Source organism: Schistocerca serialis, chromosome 3 (genome assembly GCF_023864345.2).
Source record: "Schistocerca serialis cubense isolate TAMUIC-IGC-003099 chromosome 3, iqSchSeri2.2, whole genome shotgun sequence".
In the NCBI taxonomy this organism is placed as follows: Eukaryota; Metazoa; Arthropoda; class Insecta; order Orthoptera; family Acrididae; genus Schistocerca; species Schistocerca serialis.
This window is the reverse complement of record NC_064640.1, coordinates 444,580,252-444,608,232: the sequence shown is the minus strand read 5'-3', so window position 1 is coordinate 444,608,232 and position 27,981 is coordinate 444,580,252. Positions and strand designations below refer to the sequence as shown.

Here is a 27,981-nt window from a genome sequence, read left to right as displayed (position 1 = left end):
ACAAATAATGCACAACTTTGTTCATGCAGGCTGCTTATTCAGGATGCTGATTTGTGCAATGTGAGCGTACCAAAATGCAATGCTCCAGTCTAGTACATGCTTTGCAACCAGTACATCACCTATACGTGGAACAGGATAACTGGAGCATTGTGTCAGAGGCATGCTGCCACGCCAAGAGGTATCTAGGACACTCAGCAGCAAGCCAGTGGAATCATTCTATATGATGTTCGGAATATACCCAGTAGACTTCAGTATGTTGTCTGAAGATGGGTAAATTGGACATTGACGAACTTCCAGTTACGGACCTACTTCTCAAAAAATATATGCCTCACTTCAAATGCGTAAGAATCAAATATCATTTCATCTGAATTAATGGTGTGTCTCATTAAAAGGTAATGTTAAAAACTCAATGTCTCATCAATACAAAAATACATAGTGTTTAATATATGTACAGTATGTACTGTTGTGCCCATTTCTGCAGTGTTCTTTGGTTTTCGGATATGTAAATGACTACCAAAAAACATCCATTATATTTCAAACTATTTTGCCCTGTTCATGACTAAAAAAATTTCTTGCAGAAAAGTGGAGTAATGCAAATGAAGTGATTCACATAAATCTAGACATTAAAAAAATCATTTTAATAGCAAATGGAATATAAATGTGTGGGAGCCATAACCCAGTACAAGGAAGGGAAAATATTTGAAAATATTATCTCTATCATAGAAAATTTGATACGTAATTATTATATCTCATATCAAGAAAGACCTGTAGAAAAATTTACAAACTGGCTAATAAAGTTCAATAATTAGTCAAAAAATAATCTATCTGATAAATTGTGAAAAATGGAAGGTACTGTCATAAATGAAACTGACAATATTCCAGTGTCAATATTTCCAACAATTATATCAGTGTACTATGTATATCACCACTACCAGACTTTTGCAAATACAGAAATAAAATGAAACACTGCTAAGCCCTAGAATCAAATATTTGCCTTCAGCAGGGGACCACAAGTATGTTAGTTATGCAAATTATTTAGTGGGGGTACTCCTCAACATGTGGAAAAGTTCAGAAATGGGAAAGTTCATAAATGCAAAACAGTATAGTGATCAGGTAACATTTTTAATACTGTGTGTCTTACAGAGATCACTTTTAACATTCACAATACTATTAATAACAATTCAGAGATATAGAAAGGAATAAGAAAGTCTATACAGAGAAATGTATAATTCATACATCACACTACAGTTTCATGTGCTTATTTAGAATTTAAATTAACTTAATAAAGTTTTAAAACACCAACAGATAAATAACAGAGCTCAAATTCCATGTATTTCATAAAATTATTTATCACAGACTGTTTAAACAAAGTGCTGCATAATTTTCTCTCAGTACAGTGACAGAGGTTCTCCAATTACTATTATGTGTAAACAAAGACAAAATAGCTTTGGTGAAACATTGAACTGGATGACATAAGCTAATAAAAAATTTTGTACACATCCTAAAGTAGTTCCAGCTTTATATGAATATTTCTTGATTCATACACTCACTATTAGCTGGCATATGTTTCCACAGAAATCAAGCCATATTGAAAAATCTTTTAAATACTTGGTGACAATTTTCTGTGCCATATCATTATGTACTGACGGCATTCTCAAATAAATCAAGTAGTTTCTTGATCGCCTTTCTGGTTATACCATAAGGAATTCAACATACGATAAATTTCAAAATGACACAGTGTGTTGTTTAGAGTAACATGCTTATACAAGGCAGAGAACAATTCCATATTTCAGTCTAACAAATGACAACCATACAAACAATTTTATTGCTATTTTGAATAAAAGAGAAAGAAAGGAAGATGGCCTTTTGACACGTATTTAAAGATTTTTGGAACATTGTTCCAGGAGAAACAGTGATCTCTTAATATTATAAATTATTTCAATACACACAGTCATGACTGCATTTAAACTGTTTAGTTTTCTTTTCAGATGACTGGTTTCAATATTTTAAGATTCCCCTTCAGGTCTTACATTCCTTGATGACTGTAGGAACCTTTGGCTTGCTTGCTTGGTTGGTTGATTAAAGGGACTAAACTTCTAGGTCATCAGTCCCTTTTTCCTCGAACAGACAGGTCTGTATGACTGTAGAGCAGAGATAGCCTACCATGCAAAACCCAACTCCAAGGTCTGCAGAAGATCAACAAAGACAAGATAAGGGACAAAAAGAAGAAAAGAGGACAGAGGAAGAAAGGCAGGCAAGGTGCCCCATCTAGGGAGCAGCTGGAAATCCCTGAAACTGGTGGGCAATGAGGGGACACACGGTCCACACCCCCTGGCACTTACCAGAGATATTCCACTCAGAAATTGCCTAGGAAGGACTAGGAACATGGATAGGGCAAGAGAAGCACACGGAGACAAAAGATGAACAAGTCTAACAGACCACACAAGAGGGGAGAAGAAGAGTAAAAGAGCATGAAGGTCAAAGATCAGGCTGGACCACCAAACCCAGACAGCCACAGCCCAGTCTGGGCACAGCAGGCAACAGAGTGTTCGGCCAACCACTCAATGGGCCTATAAGGTTAAGTAGCTCTCCCTTAAAAAGACTGGTAAAAGTCTCCTTTACGAATAAAACATAAAACTAGGTCAGCCACTGAGGCATTGTCTCCTAACACCAGGGGTAGCTAGTTAGGGTAGCCGCAGGCTGGCTAGGTTGGGATAGTCCAGCAAAATGTGGACCTCTGTCAAACTGGAACCACAATGACAGTGGGGCAGGTCCTCGCAATGGAGAAGATGACCACAAATCAGCCAAATATGACTGATGTGGAGCCAGCAAAGGATGGTAGATTCCTCACGAGAGGCCTCCATGGAGGATGTCGACATATTCGTAGTCTCCTTTATCACTCGTGGTTAGTTTGAGGAAGTCAGAGTGAGCCATTCCGTATTCCAGATTCCTGGAACTTGATGGCACAATACTGATCAGAGGTCTGTTTCCGGAATACTGATCTCAAGAGTCAGTTTAATGGTGACCAGTTTGGCCAGACTATCAACGACTTCATTCCCTGGGATCTTGATGAGGCCTGGGGCCCAGACAAAGGTCACTGAGTGTACACATTGTCTGAGTGCATGCAGGGAATCCTGGATAGCAATGACCAAGGGATGGCAATGGTAAGACTGGTTGAGAGCTTGCAAACTGCTCAAGGAGTCACTGCATATGAGAAAGGACCCTTCAGTGCATGAACAGATATGCTCAAGAGCATGAGAGTTGCAGTGAAAACACTACAGCCAGAACCTTTGGAATGGAGCAGGTCCATTGGAGCATGCGTGGCAGTGTTCTCCATTCCTGAACAGATGTACCTGCTCCACGACACCAGTTCCTACAGTCATCGATATCTCCCCCCGCCCAACGCCCAAAACACACACACACACACACACACACACACACACACACACACACACACACACACACACACAAAGTGATCATCCATCTCATCAGATTAGGGAAGGACCGGGAAGGAAGTCGGCCATGCCCTTTCAAAGAAACCATCTCAGCACTTGCCTGGAGTGATTTAGGTAAATCACAGAAAACTTAAATCAGGATGGCCGGATGTAGGATTGAACTGTCGTCCTCTAGAATGCGAGTCCAGTGAGCTAACCACTGCGCCTCCTAGCTTGGTCTACTTCATCTTCTTCAAACGAATGATGCCAGAACCCACTTTGCATATAGCACGACAGTAGTTTAAACTATTCTTCTCCCAAATGTGGCTCGATTGTTTTAACCAGTGCACCATCTTGTGTGATCCATAGAAAAGAGTATTCAAAATACATATTCTGGACAGTTATGGTATTTCAGAGAGAAAGATAATCATTTCAGAGGGTAATTTTTGGGAAAATTTCAATCTTTAAAGTTCATAGAAGTATGCATCCAATTTTCAGTGTGCGTAAATATGGCTGCTGGAATGCAATTAGTGGAGTGCCAATGTCTATGCATAAGTCTTAAACTGAAGACCAATACTCTTTGCTCTAGCATCTGAATTATATTGGACTGCAGTTTCAGGCTGGTTGTGTGGTAATATACATATTTAAAAAAGAAATTGCATGCACACACATAAATACTGAATATCTTGGTTCAGCATGTGACAATGCAGACTTTCTCAGTGTTTTTCACAAATGTATTTTTCTTGGGCTATTAGCCAAGTAATACTGGAATTCAGTCTTCATCTGATGACACAAACAAGAAACTTGTTGAAATGCTTCTTAAAGAGAAGGTTGTTACCTGGCTGACAAAACAAGAAATTTTCATCAGCTACGATACGGTATTTTAAAATGGAATTCCTCTTGTTATTTCTGAAGATAATCAACAAGATGTACCTAACTTCAGAGTACCAGATTCAGAATATCATTTATGTTTTCAGAGACCTTTACCAGACTAGCACAATTAGTAGCACACGTATTTCTTCCCGAAAAGCAATTGAATAAAATGTCAATAAAGCACAAGTCATTTTGCAGCCAATAGAACATTTCTTCCATTAGCACAAAAACAACTGCTACATGAATAGGTGTTCCTCTCCCACAAGTAGGTGTGCTTGACAACTTTTTAACTGAGCTTAATATTTTACCAAATTGTCTTACAAGGACCAAGTATGGACACTTTCTATAAACTGAGTTGGCACTTTTATCTGAAGAGTTTTCCTTAGATTCAAAACTGAGGATGTCGTACAGCATTAAAATTAAATACAGGGTGTTCAAATCTTCAGTGCTCAAATTAACAAGGATGATACAGGAGGCAAAAAATCGTAAAGCAACCATTTGTCAGAAACCTATATTGCATGAGCACTGAGAATGCATAGGCAATACGTGAGTGGATCAAATAAAAGTTTCAAATAACTTCCGGGAATTCAGCCAGGTAACACTTTCAGCGACCGCCGATATTTCGGCGGGAGAACACCCCGCCATTTTCAAGGCAAACTTACACCAAATGTTAGTTTATGATATATAGAATGTTGCAACACTGAATTACTAAAAATTGGGTAGCAGTAGTGCCTCCATGACAGTTGCAGGGTTAACATGAAGCACTACACATGGGGCAAACTGCAAGACATGTACAGAGTATTCTTTGATGCTCACCTGACAATGATATTCGAGGAGGTACAGCTAGATATCAGGAAGATGAAGTGGTTTCAGCATGATTGGGGCCCAACACACTTTGCAGAATTAGTTCGAGCAGTAATAACCACTAATTTTGCCAATCGTTGATCGACCAGGGAGGATCTGTACACTGGCATGCAAGGTCTTTGCCCCATTAGAGTTCTTTCTCCGGGGCTACATGAAAGCCAAAGTGTATTCTACCCCTGTTAACTCATACATAGAATTGGTTGCAAGAATTCTTACGACAGCCACACAAACACAAAACACACCGTGATTTTTCCTGCAAACATGGGACTCACTGCTACATCGATACTGACCCTGCACTGAGGATATGGGTGCTCATTTCTAACCTTTATTGTAATGTAATAGTGATCGGAACAATAAATCAATGAAAAACATTTAGCACTGTTTTATTCTCAATCACACACAGTAACTTCCTGCACACTCAGTACTCCAACAACATCTGTTTGTGACACATGGTTGCTTTACAAAATATATTCATTTTTGTCTCCATCATCATCCCTGCTAATTTGGACACTGAATTTTTGAACACCCTGTATAGAATATTCCACTCATTACAAATCTAAATTCAACAACCCCTGTTTGATAAACCAGTCACACCATTCATGTTCATTTGCCATAAAGTTTTCCAAGATCATTACATTTTCATCTGTAGGGTTGGGTGAGGTGCGAGACCTACAGAAACCTGACAAAAGAAAAATTTATTACTCGCATTATGAACAGTGCTATCCTCATGAGATTCCCTGAATAGCTAAACATAATCTTGTGAAGAGATCAGGGAAGTTAACTGAAGTTGGTGTTGGATTTATGAAAATTTAATCTGGGCTTATAAGTTATTGCTGTGTTTTCACCAATTTATGAGCTCTTGATCATTCCTGTAAAATGCTTCATTATACATAACATTAATTCAGCCTACACTAACTTAGTGGAAAGTGTACACATTTTATGCCATTTCTAATTTGGTATTTTCCACATTCCTTCTTTCTGAATATTTACCAATCTTTCCCCAACACTGACAGCTTTCAGTGCATTGGCTGCATGTAATTACTGCCCCTCCCCTACTAACTTATACAGTGCTAATGTTCTTCTGTGACAAGTTTGTAAAAATCAACTGACACAAAAATATGTGAATTATGCAAACAAAATGCACAAAATATGATCTTTCATTTACGACATAATCTATGTACTGTAGATGTACAGAACTTCACATACTCACAAAATCATAAAACATTTGGTTCATACACTCCAATATCACAACAGAAGATGTCTCATGAATAATATAAAGTGAAGTAACATCAAGCTACACACTTTACTTTCCTAACAGTAGTGAACTCTATCAGTAGGTATAGTTGTTCTGGCCACATACTACAGAAGAACAAATCTAAGATCACATGATTCATCAGATTCATTAATGGGTGATGTTAATTGTAGGTTTAGACAATCAGATTCATTTCATAACTACAATAGAACAACAATTATGATTTTATAATGAAATCACTGACAAGGAGACCACCTGACAATTATATTTATCACGTGTAATATTCAGAACTCAAATATTGATATTCCATGGCAGTTTGTCACACGTCTTCTAGTTTCTAATTACATATCACATGCACTGAAAATATAAATTCTTGATCATTGATATTTTATAAAAGATTATTTAAATAATAAATATCAAAATTTATTAATGATCTTACATGTAATATTGATAATCAAGAATTTATATTTGCAATGAACACTGGAATTTTGCATGTGATATGTAATTAGGAACAAGAAGATATGCATTTTTCTTAAAAAATAATGATAGGATATGTGTTGGTTAGGATATGTTTGATCAGTTTTATATACTAATGTGGAGGTATTCAAACTGGGAGAAAAGAGACCGCAGCAAGAGTCAAACAAGCGATCCATTGATTATACGATTACCATTCTCCAATGGCACCAGCTGAGCCATGCTGCCAATCAAGGAATTCACCATAATTTTAGGGAATTAAAGTCCCTTGGAAAACTTGAAAGTCAGTTTTCTCAAAAATATCAGAGAGTTGAATTGACTTACTTTGGAAGACTGACATTAAAAAATTACAAAAATCCAACTGCTGGGTGGCATCCCTGAGAGATGAATTTCTACATGGAGGAATTCTTCACTTAATCACACAAGATTTAGTGGATACAGGGAGCAGGTTAGACATCATCATAATGTTTGTAATTAATAACCATACTGACTATGTATGTGCATGGTTTTTTTTTTCCTTGTGATTGTGTCTTTGTGAACACACCACAATAATAAAATATCGAACTACAGGTCATTATTCACTGGGATATCTATTCATTCTCTAGGACAATACAAGCCAAAGCTAAGTCGTCAGGAAACAAGTCTGTATACGGTTCACAAAATGCTGATTATGAACGTTACAAGTGAAAGAAACTAAGGAATTAAAAGAAAACAAACAGAAATTGTGAGAGTATAAAAAACAAACACATTAGAGAGAAACATTTTCAACTACAGCGAGGTACTCCTGTATGCAACAGAAGCAGTGTGCCACAGGGAGACCTTTTAATTAGATCTGAAGTCTTGGGGTTTATCACTCTGTTTTTCTAGTTCTGCTGGAGGGCTATTGGAAATGAAACTTTCTGAATAGTGCACATATTTCTGAGCAATGCTTAAGAGAGTGTCATTCACATGCAAATCAAAAAAGTGGTTCAAATGGCTCTGAGCACTATGGGACTCAACTGCTGAGGTCATAAGTCCCCTACAACTTAGAACTACTTAAACCTAACTAACCTAAGGACATCACACACATTCATGCCCGATGCAGGATTCGAACCTGCGACCATGGCGGTCGCGTGGTTCCATACTGTAGCACCAAGAACCGCTCAGCCATTCTGGCCGGCCATACAAATCATTTTTCCATCAAGTGTTCACTGAATGAATATTGCACTTTCTTTTGAATGAGTCAGTTCTGTCAACAACAAACCCCATGAGGGAATATACACTAACAAAGGAAGCAGCTACTTGGGTAGCAGAGTACTTGTGGAGTACACACGAGCGTTTTTTAAGGCCAGGCAATAGTTTAAGAGCCTCTCATTAATGTTCGCCAGCCATTAAATAGAGAGCAAACCAAGATCACGTACCAAGTAAAGACATTTCAACTGACAAAACTTTAACAGCAAATTGTCAAAGTAGTCATAAAAAAGTTCCTGAATTTATTGCTCTCCAGAAAAGTTGTCACACTCAAATTATTCTCAAAACCAATAGTGGCTGAAACCCAATGTACAAAACTCCAAAATATTTTGTGAGGTGTGGAATATTTATCAAAAAGACAGATCAGAACCCAATAGGAGGGGAAGTGTTCATTGCAGTCAATGAAAACATCGTGTCCATCAAGGTGGAAATTGAGTCTAACTGTGAAGTTATCTGGACGCAAGTAACAGGCTTAGGTGAACACAAGTCAGTTGTGTTCTGTGCAACAGAAGTTAGTTGTTGGATGTTTTTACTGCCACCTGATTCCACTACGACAAAGAACATTTACACTCAGTAACATGGAAGTACCCAGCGCATGCAACATTAGATGGGGGCAACTTTAACCTACCGAGTATTGACTGGGATGTCTATGGACTCATTACAGCTATTATGGACAGACAGTCGTGTAAAGTAGTCTTGAAAATGTTTTCTGAAATCCTTATTGAGTAGCTCATTTGACAGTCTGCACACAATGGAAATGTTTTAGTCCTTGTGGCTACAAACGGACCTGACCTTATCAAAAGTGCCAGTATAGAGACAGGAAGTAGTGGTCATGATGTCATCATAGGAGAGTATTTTTGCTAGAAAGAGCAGAGAAGCAGTTTGTGATGAAGCAAGCTGGGATGTTTTTTATTTCCCCTCTTGTTTAGCCATCTGCCTCCTTAAAATTCATTTTTTCACTTTTAACTAATTACCATTAACTTAAGTGAGTATAATCTGCATCTTCATAAAAGAGAAAGTTTGGCCCTCAGTTTTAAAGAATATAACACCAGGTATATGTAATTGATTTTCTAATTTATGTTGACTATTACTAGTTAGTATATTTTGTTATAGGGTATATCAGTAATTGTTTCGTAACTTAAATTCTATTGTTGACTTATAAACAAATACAAATCCTGTTTAGTTGTAAATGTTTGGAGGAACAACTAACAGTATTTTTAAAGAATTTGTTTGGCTTTATTTGAAAACATGTTAGCAAAGCCAGCTCTTAATTCCAAAGTAATTTTCAGTTTCATCGAAAGTATTGTTTGCATAACTATATTTGTTAATTTCACGATTTAAACAAATAATATGGCTTAACCTTTGTAGTAGAAGAAACTGTTAAAAAGACTCAATTTTCTGATGTATGCAGTTAATTGAAGGAGTTAAGTTTTAATTGTAATTTCTGTAAATTAAACATTGAACAATCTGTAGTTTCAGTGCCTATTATTGTGATGATGTATAAGGGCCCGATTTTTGGGCCTGAAGCAGTCAGTCCATGGCCGAATTTCAAACAAAGAACCCGTATTGGTTAGAACAACAACAATGCACCCACTTAACTGTGAAATAAGTGTAATAGGCGATGTGCTAAAACAATGTCACTATCTGTTCAACATGTACCATATTATGCGGCAATAACTGTGTGGTTGGGTTTTAACTGCTCGTAGATGTCCAACAGTAAACACTTGCAGCAGTATGTTGATGTTTGCTTGCAACCTATTAATGAGACTTATCAAATGTTAAACAATACTGCACTGGCCACATAACTGTGTATTATTGTGGGGTTGTGAACAATGAAAGTAAAGAACTAGGAAACGCAAATGTGCACCTGTACGTTACATCATTTAAAGTAGTTAGTGTTGAACTTCCACTCCCCATTATTCAGCCAGTATCGCAATGCAGTACGTCGAGACCAAGGACCATCAATCAAGAAATAAAGCAGGCGAACGTCACAAGTTGCTAGCATCCCACTTAGACAGTGAATGGACATCACTCAGTTCCAATACTACAGACACAGGGGAATTATGGACAAAGTTTAAACCGACTGTAAATCACGCTCTGGAGGAGTACATGCTGAGTAACTTGATTACGAGTGGGAAAGACCCACTGTGATTTAATAACAAAACTTCATAAAATACTGAAGAAGCAAAGACTGTTGCACTCCCAGTTCAAAACAGAATGCGTGAATGGTGTCAGGAAAAGTTAGCAGAAATCTGAGCTTGTAAGAAGGTCAACGAGCAAAGCATACAACTTCCACGTCATACCTTAGCAAAAGATTTTGTCAAAAAACCAAGATAATTTTAGTCCTGCATAAAATTGCAAAGCAGGTCGAATGCTTTTATCCAGAAATTTGTTGACCACTCTGGTGTAACCATAGAAGACAACAAAAGGAAAGCTTAAGTTTTTAAATTTAGTGTTTAAGAAAACATTCACACTTGAGAATTATATAAACATACCATCATCTGACAGTTGCATACACTTCCGTGTGGAAGACATAATAATAGGCATCTCTGGCATAGAGTGTCACCCGAAAGAGTTGAAAATAAATATGTTGCCGGGTCCAGATGAAAGGCTAATTCAGTTTTGCTGAGAGTGCTACACAGTACCGGCCCCTTACTTAGCTCGCATTTATCACAAATCTATCACCCACCACAAAGCCCCAAGTGACTAAAAAAGTGCAGGTGATTTCTGTATACAAAAAGGATAAGCAAACTCACCCACAAAATTATAGACCAATATCCTTAACATCACTTTCATGCATAATTCTTGAACGTATTCTCAGTTTGAATATAATAAATCTCCCTGAAAAGGAAAAGCTTTTGTCCGCAAATCAGCAGAGATTTAGAAGGCACTGCACATGCAAAACTCCGCTTGCCCTTTTCTCACACGAGATCCTGTGATCCACGGTTGAAGGGCAACAGGTATATTCCATACTCCTAGACTTACAGAAGACATTTGACACGGCACCCTTTAGCAGGTTGTTAAAGAACATCGAGGCGTATGGATTAGGTTCATAGATAAGTGAGTGGCTTGAAGACTTCTGATGCAATAAACAACTTTGTCAGAACTTAACAACTGCTACAGCTGCAACTGCATGCCGTGAAATGTAAACACACAGCTAATATTTTGATGAGCGACTGAGAACTACTAAATTTAATATTTGAATACAGTGCACAAACAAATCAGTATGTTGTCCTCAATGGCGAGTGTTCATCAGAGACAAGGGTACCACCCAGAATGCCCCAGGGAATCGTGACATAACAACACTTATTCTTTACAAAAATAAATTATCTTATCAACAGTGTAAGCAGCAATCTGGAGCTGTTTGCTGATGATGCTGTGGTGTATGGGAAGGTATCATTGTTGAATAGCTGTAGGATGATACAAAATGACTTTGACAAAATTTCTAATTGGTGTGATGAATGGCAGCTTGCTCTAAATGTAGAAAAATGTAAGTTAATGCAGATAAGTAGGGAAAACAATCATGTAACGTTTGAATACAGCACTGACAGTGTGCTGTAGGGATGGCAGTCATCACTGAAATAACCAGTTCTGTTACACTAGCTTTTCTACAAGTTCAGTTTAACCTGACTGTTAAAACTGCTCAAAATAAGTAGTTCCTGAAATAAATAAATTTTCAGTTTTTACTGCTATTATTTCAGTAAGAAATACAGACTTCAAATAAAAATTGAAACATTCTGATGAAGGGGAAGGAGCAGGAGATTTCAACTGATATGAGCCTGAGACTGAAAGAAATCTGTCTCATTGCCTCCTGCAAAGATTGCAAAGGGAAAATGAGTGGTTCAGCAATGGTGACAGCAAAAGGTCACAAGTGGACGAGTTTTCTGCATCTTCATTTTTGGAATATATCGATTTTTCACCCTGAAGTAATCACAAAAGTAAGGGTTCAGTTACTATCCCAAGTTAATAGCATGTCAGTAAAACTGTATGTATATCAAACAAATTTACCTTCTTTCTCAAGGAATTTTGTGAATGTTTCCTCTTTATATAATGTCACAACTTTGTTGGGACTACCACTCCTTTTAATCAATGCTGTTCCAATTCTTACGGCGTGTATTTGTTGCTACTTTCTAATGGCACTGTCATTATTAAAATAGCACTGTTCACTTTCCCATTTTTTTACAAGAACACAATATTTACTTGTTTTTGAAAAAAGTTTTATTTAAAATCTGAAAACTTTGGCACTGAAGCTACGGCAAATCGATATGCTGGTTTTTTATCAGGTACTTAGTACAAAAAATAAAAAACTGTTATAACACAGGCCACACAAATACCAAAAAATATCCTACAGTGTTGCTTGACAGTGTCACATCAATTAAATATCTAGGCATAATGTTGCAGATTGGTATGAAACAGAATGAGCACATAAGGGCAGCAGCAGGGAAAGCAAATACTCAACTTCAGTTTATTGGAAGAATTTAAGAAAAGTGTAGATCACCTGTAAAGAAGACAGTGTTTAGAACACTAGCGTGACCCATTCTTGAGCATCGCTCATGTGTTTGGGATCCCCACCAGTTCGGATTTAAAGAGAACATGGAAACAATTCACAGGCAATTGCCAGATTTTCTACTAGCAGGTTCAATTTTAACATGTGAGTATTACTGAGATGCTTCTTGAACTCAAATATGAATACCTGGAGGGAAGACAATGTTCTGTTCACAAAGTACCAGTGAGAAAATTAAGAGAACTGGCATTTGAAGCTGACTGCAAAATGAATCTACTGCCACCAACATACATTTCACATAAGGAGCACAAAGGCAATATAAGAGAAACAAGGGCTCTTACAGAGGCATATAAACAATCACTTTTCCCATTGCTCTATTTGCGAAAGGAACAGGAAAGGAAATGACTAGTTGTGGTACGTGGTACCCTCTGCCATTTGTCACACGTTGGCTTGCAGAGTATGTATGCTGGTATAGATATATGTACAGGGATGCCAGTATTCAAATTCCAAGACATATGAACAGTGGCCTACATGCAGTTCACGAGCTGACACTGCAGATCTGTCTCACTTCCCTTTTCTGGACTACTAATATTCTTGTCGAGTCCACATATATGCCCCCAAATAATGATATCATACGGGACAGTACGAAAGCCAGCAAAGTGAACAAGCCTTTGTATTTCAGCATCAGTGCCAACTGGGCTTATGCTTATAGTGAAGGCAGCAGTATTCAATTTCTGCACAAGATCTTTAACGTGATACTTTTAAGAAAGCTTTTCATCTGCCCTCAGTCCTGGGAATTTAACATTGTTGACTTCACTGACTGTTTGACCATCTTAAGGCAACAATATTTACAAGAGTTCTGTCAGAAGCTGTATGCAATGTGTTTTGTTGCAATTAAGCATTAATCTGTTCTCTGAAAGCCATGTGCTGTTACAAATTACCCTATTAGCAAGATCATTTACATTATATTCCACATCATGCACAATAGCAGTGAAGGATGGAGATGACTGAAGAAAAAGGAAAAACCACAAATCACAGGATTTGTACAAACTGCTGGGCATTATGGCTGTGTATAGGAAGAGGAGACTAAAGGGGTCTGGGCATGTTGTGTGTCAAGAAGGCGATATCATCCCAGGCAACAGATCCAGGGGAAGACCACGGCTGAGGTCCAAGAGGATACAAATATGACGAAGACTAGCTGGAGAAGAATATGTGGACCGAGGAGGCTGATTGGTGGGGCCAAAGACAGACTGTTTGTGTGGCCGAAAAAGTAAGTAAATAAGTAAGTGAATTATGTTTAATGGTAGGTGATTGATGCATATCAAGTAAAAGCAATGGGTGCAGAACAGAACACACTGTCAGCACACACTTTACATGACCGAAGTAAGACAAGGCTCTTATATGTCTGTTGACACTGTCCCCGGAGGACAATCTTCTGCTCCCTACTTTCCTTATATGAAGTGAACATTGTTGAGCTTTTCCACAAATTCCATAATGTACCAATTTATGCTAAAGTGCTATGTGGTCTATATCGCCAAAATAAACTGTGCTCTTAAAGAACAATGTGATCGTCTTGGGGCAATTTTTATAGACCCAAACAAATTCCTACGTGAAAACTCACTAGCGAAGGATGGCTTGCATTTAAATAGACTGGGGTCTGTAACGTTCAGCAGAATGTTTGCAGATGTCTGCAAAATCATTAGATGCAAGGGAAACTAATATGGCCTGAAGGGGATGAAAAATCATACACTCCAGCTGGAAAAGAAAAATATAAGCACCATACAAAAAAAGACAATACTAAAGAATTTGTCCCAGAATACAGCTCACAACATGTAAACCAACAAAAGAAAAATTACATAAAAGTACTTCATCAAAATATTCAATACTTTGGTAACAAAAAATTAGAAGCAGAAGTACTCCTGAGTGAAGTAAGACCAGACATATTATGCATAAGTGAACATGGACTAACTGAAAGTAAAATACATAATGTGGCAATAAAGGACTACAAACTACCTAGTTACTTCTGCAGATCTAAATATAGGGGTGGTGGCATTTGTATATATATTAAAACAGGTGCTCTATCAAAGAATGTAAACAGTGAAGCTGCTACATTTCCCATAGCTAGAGAAAAAAACTTTGAAGTTACTGGTATGGTGGCAGAGGATTTTAGAGTGTTTTGTGTGTACAGGTCACCATGTGGCAATATTAGCATCTTTCTAAAAAAAGTTGCTAGCTTATTGAGAATGAATATGATGAGGAATCGTATTATATGTGGAGACTTCAACATTGACATGGGAAAAGACACAAAAATAAGACAGGATTTTGAAGAATTGTTAATACAGCATAACATGAAAGTGACAATAACTGCACCAACAAGAGTGACTTCACAAAGTGAGACAATTATTGACAACATAATTACTAATATGTGTAACTATGAGTCACATGTAGTTCAGACAGAAATAGCTGATCATCATGGACAACTAATCAGCTTTTGCAGAAGTAATGACACAGTATCAGAACCAAAACAAACAACCAAAGAAATTAGGATCATCAGTGAACAAAATATCAACATCTTTAGAAGATGTTAAGTAAGGAAACCTGGAATGAAACCCTACAGGCCCAGAGTGTAAATGAAAAATATGATGCATTTATTTCAACAATTAAGTACCATTTTAATGTAGCATTTCCCAAAGTAAAGAGACAAGAAAGGCATCAAGATCAAACACAGTGGATTAAGAGTGAAATACTAGAACAGCGAAGGAAGCTTCAGGACGTGAGATGGATGGGCGAAGCTGAAAACTGTAAAATGTTAAAAAAGAAGTATAGAAAAACAATAAGAGAAGCGAAAGCAAGAGCAATTGACACCACTATAGCGAACTCAAAAAACAAGGCAAAGGCAGCTTGGAATGCAATCAATGCTGAAAGAAAGGAAAAAGATGGGTCAAACAAAGAAGAAGGTATTAGGTCAATTAAAGTAGACAACACAGTGGTCACAGATGGTATGGAAATAGCAAACATACTGAATAATAACTATATCAGTGTAGTAGAAAACCTAAAATTGGAAAGAAGTAGTCAAAAACAGAAGGGTATTAAGGTACCAAAAAGATCATGCAGTACTATGTTCTTAAGACCAGTCACAGAAGATGAATTGCGGAAAACTATACAGAAATCAGCTGGTGATGATGAAATATCAAATCATGTAATAAAGCTGGTATGTGAGGAGATAATAACACCACTGCTGAAGATAGCAAACTGTTCTTTCAGAGATGCAATTTTTCCAGAAAAACTGAAGATAACGAAGGTAGTGGCAGTGTACAAGAAAGGGTGTAAGGATGATCCCAACAACTACAAACCAGTTTCACTGATATCAGGTTTCTCAAAAATCCTAGAAATGCTTATGTATACCAGATTAGTTAACTATTTGGACAAACATAACATTCTCATGACCTCACAACATGGTTTCAGAAAGGGTAAATCTACAGAATCAGCAATTGTCAGTCTAACAGAATACATTTTACAGTCCTTAGATGAGAAAAAGGTTGTCTCTGCAATGTTTCTGGATCTTTCAAAGGCATTTGACACCATTGACCATGAAATGCTGATACAAAAATTAAGCAACTATGGCATTCGGGGGCAACCAGGTGAATGGATAAAATCATACTTGTGCAACCGCAAGCAGTATGTATCATTAGGAAACTCGTACCAATCAGAAACCAAATCCATCAAATATGGAGTGCCGCAGGGTTCGGTAATGGGGCCATTGTTATTTAATGTATTTGTTAATGATATAGGTGTTGAGGAGGAAGAAAAGAAAATATTGTATGCTGATGACATGACAATACTAAATAGTGACCAAAATATGGAACAGCTTGAGAGAAGAACATACATATCTGCAAATGTCACAGCTCAATGGCTGTTGGAAAATGAACTGGTTATAAATCTAAAAAAGACTATGTATGCAGTGTTTAAAAACAAGGAAAAGGCTGTAGACATGGATTTAGAGGTTGACAGAACAAGGCTGGAAGAAGTAGAATCTGCTAGATTCTTAGGTATTCTTGTGGATAATAAACTGAAATGGAAAAAACATATTAATAATGTCTGTAAGAAACTGAGCTCTGTCATATTCTTAATGATGCAGCTATCACAGTATTCAGACAAGAACCTTCTGTGTACAGTGTATCATGGACTTTTCGAACCATACTTACAGTATGGAGTGACGGTGTGGGGAAACTCAAACAAGAGACAAAACGAGTGTTCACATTACAAAAAAAGCAATTAGGACCATTTTAAGTAGAAAGACCTCAGAAACATGCAGAAACTGTTTCAAGAATTTAGGTATCTTAACTTTTTAATCGTTGTATATATACAAAACAATAATGTACATCACAAAAGGTAGTGAGGACTGGATTACAAATGCTAGTGTACACACCCACAATACAAGAAAGAAGAATGAAGTACAGAGCATACCTCACCGACTGGCAATGCTAGAAAAAGGACCCCAGTACTCTGGTATCAGACTACTAACAAGTCTGCACAAAACCCTGCAAGATAGTGTACTTCACAATGAATTTACAAAGAAACTTAAAGACTATCTCATTGAAAAAGAGTTTTACAGTGTTGCAGAATACTTATGCCATTAAATTTGTATATATTGTTACTCATTATCATTGATGTAAAAATGTAAGCTAAAGGTGTAGAAAAATAATTGATAAAGAATTTTAATACTTTGACATGTCCTATATTACACGTACATTTACTGTACACAATGTAATCTTACAGGATCAAATAAAATTCGATTCAATTCAATTCAACTATTAAATGCTATTGTTAAATCAACAAACTACTGTCCTCAGCCTACTGTTCAGCTCCACTAGCACCCAACACAAAAAAGTATAAATTTCAATTTCTGTAGATACTCCTTCCTGGGACCAAACTAAGTGTGACAATGAATTACGTGCACCACGAAGTTCCACTGCTCTCTTATTGTTACATTCTCAATAATTTTAAAAAACACCAATAACAAAGAAACTGGTCTGTAATTGTCTTCTTCATCTCTTTCACCTCTTTTAAAACTGGTTTAAGGTACGCGTATTTCAATCTGTCAGGAAACTGACCACATCTGAAATACATTTTGCACAGGTCACAGAACACAAGCAGTATATGGTGCACTGATCTTCATCTTACTACTTGATATTTCATCATACCCACAGGAGTCTTTCTTCTTACTGATTTAATAACTGATTCAGTTTCATACACTCCTGGAAATTGAAATAAGAACACCGTGAATTCATTGTCCCAGGAAGGGGAAACTTTATTGACACATTCCTGGGGTCAGATACATCACATGATCACACTGACAGAACCACAGGCACATAGACACAGGCAACAGAGCATGCACAATGTCGGCACTAGTACAGTGTATATTCACCTTTCGCAGCAATGCAGGCTGCTATTCTCCCATGAAGACGATCGTAGAGATGCTGGATGTAGTCCTGTGGAACGGCTTGCCATGCCATTTCCACCTGGCGCCTCAGTTGGACCAGCGTTCGTGCTGGACGTGCAGACCGCGTGAGACGACGCTTCATCCAGTCCCAAACATACTCAATGGGGGACAGATCCGGAGATCTTGCTGGCCAGGGTAGTTGACTTACACCTTCTAGAGCACGTTGGGTGGCACGGGATACATGCGGACGTGCATTGTCCTGTTGGAACAGCAAGTTCCCTTGCCGGTCTAGCAATGGTAGAACGATGGGTTCGATGACGGTTTGGATGTACCGTGCACTATTCAGTGTCCCCTCGACGATCACCAGTGGTGTACGGCCAGTGTAGGAGATCGCTCCCCACACCATGATGCCGGGTGTTGGCCCTGTGTGCCTCGATCGTATGCAGTCCTGATTGTGGCGCTCACCTGCACGGCGCCAAACACGCATACGACCATCATTGGCACCAAGGCAGAAGCGACTCTCATCGCTGAAGACGACACGTCTCCATTCGTCCCTCCATTCACGCCTGTCGCGACACCACTGGAGGCGGGCTGCACGATGTTGAGGCGTGAGCGGAAGACGGCCTAACGGTGTGCGGGACCGTAGCCCAGCTTCATGGAGACGGTTGCGTATGGTCCTCGCCGATACCCCAGGAGCAACAGTGTCCCTAATTTGCTGGGAAGTGGCGGTGCGGTCCCCTACGGCACTGCGTAGGATCCTACGGTCTTGGCGTGCATCCGTGCGTCGCTGCGGTCCGGTCCCAGGTCGACGGGCACATGCACCTTCCGCCGACCACTGGCGACAACATCGATGTACTGTGGAGACCTCACGCCCCACGTGTTGAGCAATTCGGCGGTACGTCCACGCGGCCTCCCGCATGCCCACTATACGCCCTCGCTCAAAGTCCGTCAACTGCACATACGGTTCACGTCCACGCTGTCGCGGCATGCTACCAGTGTTAAAGACTGCGATGGAGCTCCGTATGCCACGGCAAACTGGCTGACACTGACGGCGGCGGTGCACAAATGCTGTGCAGCTAGCGCCATTCGACGGCCAACACCGCGGTTCCTGGTGTGTCCGCTGTGCCGTGCGTGTGATCATTGCTTGTACAGCCCTCTCGCAGTGTCCGGAGCAAGTATGGTGGGTCTGAGACACCGGTGTCAATGTGTTCTTTTTTTCATTTCCAGGAGTGTATTTGCTTGTTTCATGTAGCTGCACGTGGTATAATTGTTTCGGGACACCAGCTTTTAAGAGTTATAAAACTTTACTTGTGCCAACAGAAGTTTGATTTATCTTGCCAAGTAATGACAAGAAGTGATTACTAAATATCGTACATAACCTGGATGGATTACTAACAGTTTGATTCATTCGTGAGAAAACTAATGAGCTGGAAATAGATACTTTCCCAGCGAAAGTCTATTAACAACATCTCAATTTGTAAGTTATGTAAGTGACAATTCCTTTTTAAATTATATATTTGCTTATTTATTGTTATTTAAACACCACCAAAAGGAATTTATTTTCAGGCCTCCCTTCAGAAATGAGGCAAACAGAAATGTTGAACAAAGATGGTACCAACAAGCTTGCAGTACACAAGTAAATGTTTTGTCTAAGATTCAACATCATCAAACGTCTGTGCGTGTGTACCATGGTTTCATAGCTAGTTTCTACATACTACAGAAGTCAGAAACGAGAGTCACAACAAAGAATTTTTACCTGAAACCTGAGAGTTTCATAAAAGCTGTGATTTTTATTGTTCCCCTGCCTGTACCTATTTGATGCAGCCACAGTTGACAGTGTCAGTGACTAACACTTTTTTTGCTTCTTATTAATTGATAATAAATTCAAGCAATCCCCAATAGTGTATTCTCAACTCTGAAAGAACAATACGTACCAATCAACCTGCAGCCTGCATTCTACATTCAATGAAATGAGAGAACATGATTTCAACTTCAATTTGAACTCCTTTTTGGATTTAGGACAAATGTGAAAACTACACTAGCTGTGCAGTCACATGTATCTCAACATGTTCATCATTTCTGTACATGAGTTGCATTCTGATAAACATTTTCATTTAAAAGTGTTAATGTACTCACATACTAAACATATGCGTCTTTCATTCTGTTCCACCTTCAAGGTGAACCTTAGAGGAAGGACAAATGCATGTATAGAGGAAATGTCAGAAAACAACTACTTAGCAAGGATCCTGAAGGGAATGCCATGGACATTATGGTTAAGAGTGGTCGTAATGTTTACATATTTTCAATCCAGGTAATGAGAAATTCAAATATCCAATAACCAAAGGTAGTAACCCAAATTTTTTTGCAAAAGCTGGGGCATAATTACATATAAGTGGGATATTTCATTATATTAACAACTACACAGCGGCATTTAATTTATTACTGAGATATTCAACTTCCAGATCATCTGAGAATATATAATATGTCTACTGTCAAATTCAAGAAACTGATGACAGTGTACACAACGTAAGAAACAGAAAATATTTTTCAATCAGACTCTGCACTGAACTCATCAGCCACATAATAGCCTACTAATAAGTTCAAATGTTTTAAAATATAGGAATTGCTAGTTAATGAATGATATTTTTAATTAATTGACAAAAAGAGTTCAACATATCGAGATTGAGCCATAAGCAGCTATATCAAATGTTCCTTGCTTCTAAGTTAGGGAAAAGTTGGACTGATTATCATGAAGCTAGGAGTGCAGCAAAGAAGACAGTTGTGGCAGCACAATTGGCCCTTCTGAGCAAAATTTATGATAAACTTGAAACACCAACTAGAGAGCTTAAAATCTACAGACTTTCAATACAGCATGATAGACAAACAGCAGACAGAAAAATCCTGTGGAATTAACAATGAAAATGCAAACTTGTCACCACTAGGAAGAAAGTAGCAGAGTGATGGCAGCAATACTTTGCGAAAATCTGCAATGAGGAGTTTCCACAGGCTTCAGTTCTAGTGTCAACACCTGTACAGGTACCCACTGTACCAAGCACCAAGGATGAGGTAGCTGATACTCTGCATAAAATGAAAAATGGAAATGCAGTGGGACCTTCAACTGAATGGCTGACAGTTTTCTTAAAGAAAATTGTTGAAGAGAGAAGGATCCCAGCTGACAGGACTTGTAGTAAAACAGTTCCAATTTGGAAGCAGAAGGGTAACCCAGGTGAATGTAGCAACTACTGTTTGTTACATTTTCTAACACAAACAATGGAGATCTTCAGCATCATCGATAAAAGGATCTGACAAATGATCTGTTTCACCACTCTCATCACCAATCAATGTGGATCTGTGATGGGATGTAAGATGACAGATGCTATTTGTGCCGCCCGCTTATTGAAAAACACTGAAAAGTCAAGGCAGCTACACACTGTTAAAGTATACCAATATGTAATCTGTTTAATTGCACTTTATGGTGCTGAATGCTGAAGTGAAACAGTGACCTGCTGTCATGGAAATAAAGATTCTCAAATGGACATCTGGAGTAACACTGCAGAATCATGTCACAAATGATGAGGTTTGTAAGTTATATGAAGGAGCACCAACAGTACATAAGATGACAAAGTCATCTACAATGGTATGGCCATGTTCTTAGAGCAACAACAGTGACAAAGACTGATTTTAGTTTGAAAGGCAAATGATAAATGGCCAGTAAGACGAAACAGGAAATGATAGCTTGACATGCTGCACAAAGATTTCAAGATCTCAGGCTTGCACCCTGACCAGACACAAGATCAGATAAAATGGTGAAAGACAGCCAAAACAGTGGACCCTGATAGCATGAAGGACAAATGCTAAGGAAGAAGAAGAATATTTCACATGAGGGTGGTGCATGCCTAAACAGGTGTCTAGTGTTGAGTACTGCCAATTTTCTAACTGTAGGTCCACCCAAGCAACACTTATGATTCCTTAACTGAAGTCCCTGTCTGCTCTGGTAGCAGTGTTTGATATTCCACTCTTATTGCCACACCAATCAGGTGGCAGGGTCCACTGTTTTGCCTGTATGTCACCATTTTATGCTATCTTGTGTCTGGTCAGGGTGCACGCATGAGATCTTCATGCAAGGTGTCTAGCTATCACTTCCTGTGTCATCCTATCAGCCATTTACAGTTTACTCTTCAAACTAAAACCAGTCTTTGTCTCTATTGTTGCATCTGCTCTAAGAACATGCCCATGCCATTGACCATGTTAATAAATGTAAAGCTTCTCTTAAAATAATTAGCAGCAATGAAAGCAAAATTTGAAAAGTCTTATTTTCAAATATGCATCACAAAATCCATTTTTACACCAACTGCAATTTATTTTCTATGAAAGCTTTGTGTCTTTTTATGTTATTGTCGATCATTAGTATCAAATTCAATACCACTGTAAATTTACAATAAGAATTACATTTGTGGTTCATGTTACAGTAAGTAAAGCAGTCACCAAACCGAAGACTGTTTTGAACACCACTGTACTTTAATAGGCACAGTCTTGTTGGAGGTGGTATGCTGTTGTCTTCATCCAACCTCTGAACTGACTTACCCAGACAATTATAGGGGAACCTACAGTTTAATGTGAATTCTGAATCACAGTGCAACTCGGCATTTTTCACATCTACAAACATTGACAGAGGTGACAGCAGCAATAAGTGACACATAAAAATCCTAGGAGTGACTGGAGATTGAACCCGAGACCTTTGGATTTGTAATCTGTTCCTGAGTCACCAAGGTACAACAGTAATAAAGAAATTATTGGTTTCTGAAAACACAGAAGTTTTCTTACAAAAGGACAAAACTGGACAGTAGCATTGCTGAAACACCCAATGTACATGCTTATGCACATGAAATGAAGGTAAATGTGCTTAGGGACTGTTACAATCTAGTTAAAAAATTTAAGTAGTACTCTACCTTCACAAACTGTGAGATACTATTAGAAAAGGTAAATGTACATCGGAAACAAAAGGATACAGTTGTTCAGAAAGTTTGTATATTCGTGTCATGAACTTGCTCAGCTCTTCACATTTAGCCATGAGCTGGTACATCAACTGAAACATGAAAAATATTACAGAAAGCAAATAAATAAAACAGAGGAATTCAGGCAAACAATAGTATAGAAATTTTAGAATACCAGTTCAAAGTAATGTTGGAGACACAGAGCACATGTGCTTTAACACTTGGTTCAAATAATTTAAATAGCATATTATTTGCTCACAGCATACTTGATTAACATCACTTCTTTATGAATGAACTTCCATTTCTATACTGTCATTCTATTTTTTTCCCTTTCATCTTTCACAGTTGTGGAATGAACTGAACTATACAATTGAGAACTACACAACTGACAACTAAACTATATAACTATGGCAAAATATTATAGATAACTTTTTTTTTAACTTACCTTAATATTTGAGTCAACAGCATCACATGTTTTGCAAACGGCATCCCTGTATGTTTCCAGACACTCAACTGTAATAGCTGATACCTATAACAAAAGGGACAGATATTCATTCCATAATTACTCTGGATTTCCATGTATAAGACAAATAAAGAAGCACAAATGTGTTCAATAGGTATACCAACACTGTGCAAAATCCCTGCTAGGTTTTCTGTTAGGGTATCGACAGATGTAGCTAACCTCCTCACTTCCTGCTCCAAATCATTTAGAACATTGGGATCAACAGAAGGAAGCTGTGGCATTAATGCTTGTCTATAAAGACAAGGAGTTGAAATCCGCGATCCAGGAAACGGAGGCGTATCTGTAACGTTCAGTTACCACAAATATCAGCGATGGAAGTACCAGTAGGTCTACTGACAACACACATTAGCACTTTCAGTGTTAGAAAATAACGCTAAAATGTAATACATACCACCTTTCTTTGTAATAGGACTTGAGAGCTTTATTTTGGTTTCCAGGTCTTCTGCAACGAATAACACCATATCACCTTCCGTAGTAACAGTGCCCTCCAAATGCAAATCCTGCAATGTCTTATGAATAGACTGTACATTCTTTTTCTGCAACGCGGAACTTTCAGCACACCTCTGTAGCTCCAGCTTGTCAGGTCGTTTATTATCGCTGTCCTGCGGCTCAAACCTTGCACCCTCCGAGTCACTCTTCTTCTTGCAAGCCATTTCGTCTGAGCACGGAGACCCACCAAACGAGCGATTTTCAAAAATTGAAGCATCTGGAGGTGACGTTAGCGAATCGAATGATATTTCTGAATACGAAGCTGTCATCTCGTGCAGCTGAGAAAACGAAAGAAGTGAAATTTCATTCATGTACATATTCATACAGGCAATAATTCGTCCATATATAGCCACAAAAATCTTACCCGATCATCATACATATCAATCGTAGAAACTTCTTCGTTTCTTGGTGATATGTGTTCCAATTTGTTGGATAATTCTGTAGCAAATTCCGGATTAAAAGTTCCGAAATCATTTTCGCATGGAGAAACTTCATCTTTCCGTTTTTCTGGAAATGTTGCCATGGCTGTCCTATCACTTTTACTTAGCGCGTCATGTAACAAGTAAATCACAGCTGACACAAATAAACAGCCTAAGCGTCTGCACAACACGCCGCTCAACAAATGACTGTTCCCTGCGGTTGCATCTTTGACCAGAGATGTTCTGTTCCAAAATAGACAAGCCACGGCCAAATACAGGCGGCCGTGGACAAGCCCGCACTGATGTGTGGCTGTGCGAATACTAGTATGCCAACGAGTGGGTTCGCTCCTTTCAAAATTACACGAGCAAGACCGTTTAGCTTTCCTCATGGAAGTCTTCTTGGATTTCACGCTCCATCGTAGATTAAATACACATAGATCGATAGTGAGTATATACTCATGACTGTATAACATATCACAGAGGCGGGTCAAATGGCAACTACCCGTCTGTGCACGCAATAACTCGCTGCAAATCACGCGCGCACGCACACGCACACGCACACACACACACACACACACACACACACACACACACACACACACACACACACACACACACACGCTCACTCTATACAGTTTCAGGCTACAGCTGGCCCGTCAACTGTCAGTCTAAGAAAGAAATTTAATTGGCGAGCCGCTATGTTCTCGCAAAGGATATTTCAGTTCAGGGCACTAACTCGTAATGGAGGAAATTCTTCTGTGGATTGTATTCGCAGTTTGTCTTAAAAAAAAAAAAAAATAAGTAAAAGAAAAAAATTTAAAAATGCTAGAGACAGAGAGAAAACTCTAAATAACAGTGACCCCTTAAGCGACGATAGTATCCACATTTTAATCTCCTTTGCGAGTTACAGGACGAACTTGACGACTGGGGAAATTATTCGCAAATGGACATGAAGACGTACAAATAGCCATTGTCGTTCGTAAATCCTCATGTACGATTTCTTTTGACTGGTACTCAGTCGTGTTCCTCCCATGACTCGGTATTTCCCAATCGGCCAGAAAGTGCAGAACTTACGTATACCAAAAACTTGACTTATACTGGGTGCCTCTCCTACGGGTCGTCAGGCGCATTTTCTCTCGTGTTTTGGCAGATATTTGCAATTTCTTTATTACAATTTGTATCTGGCGTCAGCCCAAACAAATCCTGTTCATCACGTCTGTCATACGATTCCCAGCGTCGACGGAATACGTCAGTTTGTTTTCCGTTTCAAACAAAATTGTTTTTAAATCGGAATTTTACGCGCCTATTCCACAGAACGCTTCGAGATTTGTGTAGTGCGATATTAGTTTCATTGATATTTATTAACAGGAACAGTAATACATGATAAATAATCAGCGTTCCAGCAGCGACTGTGCAGCGTGCTTCTGCACGGCGGTACCAGTCAGTGCGGGCCATTGCTGCAGAGTACTCGTCATTCCTCGTGTTTTACTGTCCATGTCAATACATATCGGTAAAAAGAATATCGGCTGCGGTCACAGTGGCACCGATATCAGTGGATTCCGCCGACAATCGACGTCAGCTGACGACGGCTGACCTTTTCAAATCAGTACGCCACTACATGCACGATAACATAGTAACTGATCTCATCATCGAAGTGTGGAGACTTCGAACAACAATCAGTGAAATTCAAATCAGTTTATATGTGTCTGAAAGAACTGACACCATTTCTATTCTGCAGCCACTATGAATCAAGACACAAAGGAATTAAAGGCATTAGCTGCTAGTTGGCACTGATGTATATCAATGAAGCAAGTTCAAAATTTGTGGCCGGCCGTTGTGGCCGAGCGGTTCTAGGCGCTTCAGTCCAGAACTGCGCTGCTGCTACGGTCGCAGGTTCGAATCCTGCCTCGGGTATGGATGTGTGTGTGATGTCCTTAAGTTAGTTAGGTTTAAGTAGTTCTAAGTCTAGGGGACTGATGACCTCAGATGTTAGGTCCCATAGTGCTTAGAGCCATTTGAACCAGTTTGAAAATTTGTGCTGAACAGGGATTTGAACCCGGGTCTTCTGCTCATTAGGCAAATGCGCTAACAACTATGCCATCTGGACAGAGTGGTCACCACAGCTGCACAGACTACCCTAGCACACCTCCTGTCAGACCCAAATTCTCAATTTATACCACACACTACTGATGTAATGCCCTTGCTCATTATTCTCATTACTCATGGCATTTCAGCACTTCCCATAAGAGTTCGAGCCTGGTGTGCACCTGCTCTGAAGGGATAATTGGCCATCATCGTCTTAATTATATACATGTGGTGTCTGTTCTTTTGGACATGTCTTAAACAACATACACAATTTTGATACTGCAGCCACTATGAATCAAGACACAATTAAATTAAGGATACTAGCTGCTAGTGGGCATAATTTACGAAAAGTTATCATTGGCTTGTATATCAATGGGTCAAGTTGAAAATTTGTGCAAGACCTGGACTTGAATGTGGGGCTTCTGCTCACTAGGAAGATGCACTGACACCACATTTGGAGAACTGGATTCTGCCTCTCAGCCATTCTGCTGCTTACAGTATGCTGCATCAGCCACACAGCCAGCAACACACAAGGAACACACGCCAAGTGGTCAGAGGAACTTCCATTTGTCAGAATCATCTACTGTGGCAATGACGTGTTCCCAAACACATGTTCATGGGACATTTTTCCTCCATTTCCAGTCAGGAATCCATCCCTTCAGTTTGTTGGTCTTATTAATGTTCACCCTGTATAATTAAAGCAATGACGACCAATGATCCCTTTGGTATGAATCTACATTAAGCTCAAATGCTTATGGGAATCGGCGAGTTGCCGCAAATTTGTGACTTGCCCCACTGACATAAATCAACACCACCTGTCAGTTAATGTTTGTAATTCCTTTGTTCTCAAATCAGTTTGCTTGCTTTGGTCAAATCGACTGACGTTATTACTAATGAATTATGGACTGTGAGAAGCTAATAAATTTATTCCGAGGAAGATAGAGTTTGTGGCATCCTGAGGATGAAAAATTTCATAATCAGGATATAGTTTGGAATCTATAGACTGAAATTGCAGGTTTATTGGAAACCAAAAGTAAGCAAAATTTTTATTGGAAATTTTAGGCTTAAAATTATAACCTCAAAAAATAATCTGTTCAATTCAGAATGGTGGCATATCTTATGCTTATAGTTACTGTAACGGGTCTTTTTTGGGTTGTGGTAGGTGCGTAGTAGCTGCCTACAAACTTTTACTACTGCTTCCTCACATTTCTATGGAAGTTGGATGGTGACTGTTATATGAAGTGGTTAGTAAATGTGGTGTTTTATGTTTTCACTTTTCATTGCTTTAGGTGTTCAGTGTACCTTATTCTAAGCTTTATGTTTGTCTTTCACATGATCCTGAAAGGTAGTCATTGAAGGTTAATTGACATATTTCTGCACAACTTCAAATAAATACA

The 27,981-nt window shown here is 38.7% G+C and overlaps 1 protein-coding gene across 1 annotated transcript; it reads right to left on the bottom strand.

The window, feature by feature from the left end:
• Positions 1–1,219: 1,219 nt before the first annotated feature.
• LOC126470341 (uncharacterized) lies at positions 1,220–24,746 on the bottom strand. The gene is made up of 6 exons (XM_050098129.1): positions 24,445–24,746; positions 23,983–24,358; positions 23,696–23,871; positions 23,514–23,597; positions 23,084–23,160; positions 1,220–1,687 (listed from the first exon to the last, which is right to left on the bottom strand). Exons 1-6 carry the CDS (start codon positions 24,601–24,603, stop codon positions 1,636–1,638), a joined length of 924 nt encoding a protein of 307 aa, XP_049954086.1. The 5' UTR covers positions 24,604–24,746; the 3' UTR covers positions 1,220–1,635.
• Positions 24,747–27,981: the final 3,235 nt, after the last annotated feature.

Excerpts from the sequence above, each read along its gene's own strand:
- LOC126470341 (XM_050098129.1), bottom strand. The coding sequence starts at position 24,603 with ATGGCAACATTTCCAGAAAAACGGAAAGATGAAGTTTCTCCATGCGAA. Across the intron at positions 24,359-24,444 it reads TTGATATGTATGATGATCGG|CTGCACGAGATGACAGCTTC; the intron begins GTAAGATTTTTG and ends TCGTTTTCTCAG. Across the intron at positions 23,598-23,695 it reads TAGCAGGGATTTTGCACAGT|GTATCAGCTATTACAGTTGA; the intron begins GTTGGTATACCT and ends CTTTTGTTATAG.